This window comes from Nycticebus coucang, chromosome 20 (assembly GCF_027406575.1).
Source record: "Nycticebus coucang isolate mNycCou1 chromosome 20, mNycCou1.pri, whole genome shotgun sequence".
Taxonomy (NCBI): domain Eukaryota; kingdom Metazoa; phylum Chordata; class Mammalia; order Primates; family Lorisidae; genus Nycticebus; species Nycticebus coucang.
The window spans coordinates 9,941,138-9,945,045 of NC_069799.1; the positions used below are offsets into that span (position 1 = coordinate 9,941,138).

At 39.0% G+C, this 3,908-nt stretch overlaps 1 protein-coding gene across 1 annotated transcript; it reads right to left on the minus strand.

Moving 5' to 3' along the window:
- Positions 1-494: 494 nt before the first annotated feature.
- LOC128573136 (zinc finger protein 679-like) lies at positions 495-3,574 on the minus strand. Its single transcript, XM_053573317.1, has 3 exons — positions 3,569-3,574; positions 1,398-1,524; positions 495-774 (listed from the first exon to the last, which is right to left on the minus strand). Exons 1-3 carry the CDS (start codon positions 3,572-3,574, stop codon positions 497-499), a joined length of 411 nt encoding a protein of 136 aa, XP_053429292.1. The 3' UTR covers positions 495-496.
- Between the last annotated feature and the right edge of the window lie 334 nt (positions 3,575-3,908).

A 3,908-nucleotide genomic window follows, 5' to 3' on the forward strand; every position in this document is an offset into this window, starting at 1 on the left:
GCTCGATCAGTCCATCTGCCTCAGCCTCCCAGAGTGCTGGGATTACAGACATGAGCCACTGCGTCCAGCCTGAATTTAAATTATTAATCAGAGCTCACACTAAAAACAATTTTGAAGTAAAGTAACATTAGATTTTATTATATTTTTGGAGATACTCAGTGTTCTGATAATATTATTATGTATGAATTTCTGTAGAATCATATTAAGTATGCCCATAGGATAAAAAAACATATATACGGCAGAAAACATACAACATCTACTTGGGGATGATCGTAAGTCTTCTGAATCAAATACCAATTATACCACTATGCTCACACATTTCATAAATGATGCAAAAAGAAATTTAAAATGGTTTAACATAGAATTCCTCAAAAATACACATATATTCCCATGTTATGTAAACGGGAGAGCAGTCAGATCCTGCAGGTCCTTTTAAGCCATGAAGAGGACTTAGATTTTCACTGTAACTAACCTCAAAAGGTCACTGTAGGGGAAGTTAACACCTTAGATAACTCAAGAAAAAGGGACAGAGATGTCCCTGTGCCACACTGAGAGAAAGAAACCCAGTCTTCTCAGAAACCATTAACATTGTAGCAGAGTCTCCCAAACCACATTTTAAGGTCTGGCTTCCTCCTTGACCTTTGTACCTCTCACCTGCACCATCTGCCTCCCACCTACCTGAGTGTTCTGCAACTCTCTCATGTCTTTTCACATTCCAGGGCTCTTTCCTTTGCTCCAGACAGGTGATCAGGTCTGGCTTAGAGGTTGTAAGACCTGTTTTATTAAAAAAAAAAAAAAAAAGTAGCATGACCCTTGCTGGAATTCTGCCATTACCAACCTAGTACTGTGCTCAGTAGAGAAGAAAAAATATTACACAATATTTTAGGAAATTAATCCCAAAGAATCATTTCCTGATAAACTTTAGAATATTTAGGAAGTACTTAAAATCCTTAGATTATCCAGTACTAGAGAATCAAAAATTAATGGTGGAAATTGGATTGTAAAGTGTGGACAATATTTTATCCTACTAAATTTCTGGGATTACCACTAATTTACAGTGAAGGATACAAATCAACTCAAAAAAAAAAAAGGTGAAACTGAGCCGTGCCTGTGGCTCAAAGGAGTAGGGCGCCGGGCCCATATGCCGGATGTGGTGGGTTCAAACCCAGCCCCAACCAAAAACTGTAAAAAAAAAAAAAAAGAAGAGGGTGAGACTAATGTCAAGATAAAATATCATGAAGATATTTTTCTATACCAACTAATCCCCCAGTTTCTCTTAGAAAAGAGCAATTGAAACTCATTTCTATAAAGCAAAAACCTCCTAGAAAACATTCTACAAAGGAAGGATATGAAATACTTAGTATAGAATAGAAATTGTATATTGAAGTTATCCTCACCTAGGGAGGCCAGGTTTCTGTAGTTCTCTAACATCACATCCCTATACAAATTCCACCAAGCAGGGTCCAGGCATGCCCACTCTTCTGGAGAAAATTCTATGGTCACATCTCTGAATGTCAACAGTTCCTGAAAGAAAGCATTACAAGGTGGCCACAGGAAGAGTTCCTAATTTGACTCACAGTGAAATGAGAAAGGGAAGAATACTAGTTCCTACTCATATGAGCGACGGGAATTACTTAAAAAGATAATTTTTAACATGGAAGTATTCTCTGATAAAGAAAATGACATAAGATCTATAAAAGTGGTATAGACGGGCAGCACCTGTGGCTCAGTCGGTAAGGCGCCAGCCCCATATACCGAGGGTGGTGGGTTCAAACCCGGCCCCGGCCCAACTGCAACCAAAAAATAGCTGGGCGTTGTGGCGGGCGCCTGTAGTCCCAGCTACTCGGGAGACTGAGGTAAGAGAATCGCTTAAGCCCAGGAGTTGGAGGTTGCTGTGAGCTGTGTGAGGCCACAGCACTCTACCGAGGGCCATAAAGTGAGACTCTGTCTCTACAAAAAAAAAAAAAAAAAGTGGTATAGATACTATAGTTTTCTGGATGATACACTATAAAATTCAGGTTGCCAACATAGGCATTTACATTTTTGAGTGTATATTTACATCATCCAGAATAAGTAGTTTACATACTTCAAATTGAAAAATCAAACTGAGTTAAACAGTATCTCTCAAACTTTAATGTGCACAACAATAAACTGGGGATGTTGTTAAAATGCAAATTTTGATTCAGGAGATGGAGGAGTCAATGTGAATGCTTCTGGCTCAAAGGGAACATTTTTCAAACATCCAGCAAGTGGTAGAGCCTAGCTTTGTCCTAGTTCATCTGGCCAAGAAACAAAAATAAGCCTCATTTTTCAAAGCAAGATATATGCAAAGGGGATCTAAAAAGGGAGCTTCCAGGTGAAATGTAATAGATTATGCACCTCTATTGATAAATCTTCATGAAATACCTATTAGTAAAGAGAAAATAACTCCACGGTGAAAAAAATCTGTCAGAGAGAACCTTAACCAAGGAAATAAACATCAACTCTAATAGGGCAAATTACTATCAGATCCCAATGCACAAAGAGAACATCACTGCTGTGATTTCATTGTCCAAAGAAAAGAATTATAATCTGAATCTAATTACAAAAACTAAAAACCACTTTTATACAAAGTTCAAGCTACAGATATCTCTCATGTTCTGTAATCTCTAATAGTACATTTAAATAGTCTTCCTTTAGGATTCTATACAGCAACTATCTTCTAATTATTCCAAACTTTCTGAGTTATTCTAGCTAATTAATATCTATTTCCTTCGTCCCATTCTGTGTGGAGCTTATGGAGCAAAGACCGACCAGAAACAGTACATGTTCCTCTCCTTCACTGATATCCAGGGACTGAACTCATCTCCAGTAGGAATCTAGGGCACCCCAGAATCTGCTTGTAAGATGTTCTAAACCCACAAAGGGAATAAATTTTAATATTACAGGTCATAAATTTATGGTGAGACTAGTTCTTGGCATAAAGAAGCTCAGATGGAGAGAATAGAGAGAAGGCGCTGACCCATAAGAAAAGGTATTTTTTTCAGAGCTTAACTCTCATTAAGAAAAAAAGAAAAATAGTTGAAATAAATTCATTTGGTAGGAGAATCAAAGGAGAAGTTTGCAGAGACTAAACACATGACATTCCAATAGGAAAAGTCAACATAGACCCTGACTTGGGACACAATTACTTGAGAAACAGCCATTTCTTCTCTGAAATTTCTCCTTAGGTAAGATGACCTGAACAAATCATACTTGCCCTTTTTTTTTTTTTTTTTTTGAGACACAGTCTCACTTTCTTGCCCTGGGTAGAGTGCCATGGCCTCATAGCTCACAGCCACCTCCAACTCTTGGGCTCAAGCTATCCTCTTGCTTCAGCCTCCCAAGTAGCTGGGACTACAGGCGCCCACCACAACCAGCTATTTTTTAGAGACAGGGTCTCGCTCTTGCTTAGGCTGCTCTTAAACTTGTGAACCCAAGCAATCCACCATCCTTGGCCTCCCAGAGTGCTAGGATTAGAGGCATTAGCCACCTCATCCAGCCTAATACCTGCATCTTGATAATATAAGATGACCTGAACAAATCTCACCTGCATCTTGATAATACAACATGACCTGAATAAATCTGAACTGCATCTTGATAATATGCCTTTAAAATCATCTGCACAACCCCTTCTCTTCCTACCACCACACCCAAGGAGAACCTTGAAGTGCATTAAAAAGTCCACCCTTCCCTATCCATACCACAAAAGTCAGAAACTTAGAGAGACCAAAGTGTGTGCTGTTTCTTTCCTTCCCTCAGGTACACTCCCTTGCCATAGTCACAGCAATTTCTGCTACAGTAATGGGGACGTAAACCACACTGACCTGCTCCTACAAAACCCAAGCAGAGAAGGTCCTGTGACCCTTTTTTGGAACAAAGTCTGAACT

What these genes read in the sequence shown, in the direction of transcription:
- LOC128573136 (XM_053573317.1), bottom strand. An exon ending in CAGAAACCTGGCCTCCCTAG is followed by an intron (nt 775 to 1,397) that starts GTGAGGATAACT and finishes TTAATAAAACAG; the next exon opens with GTCTTACAACCTCTAAGCCA.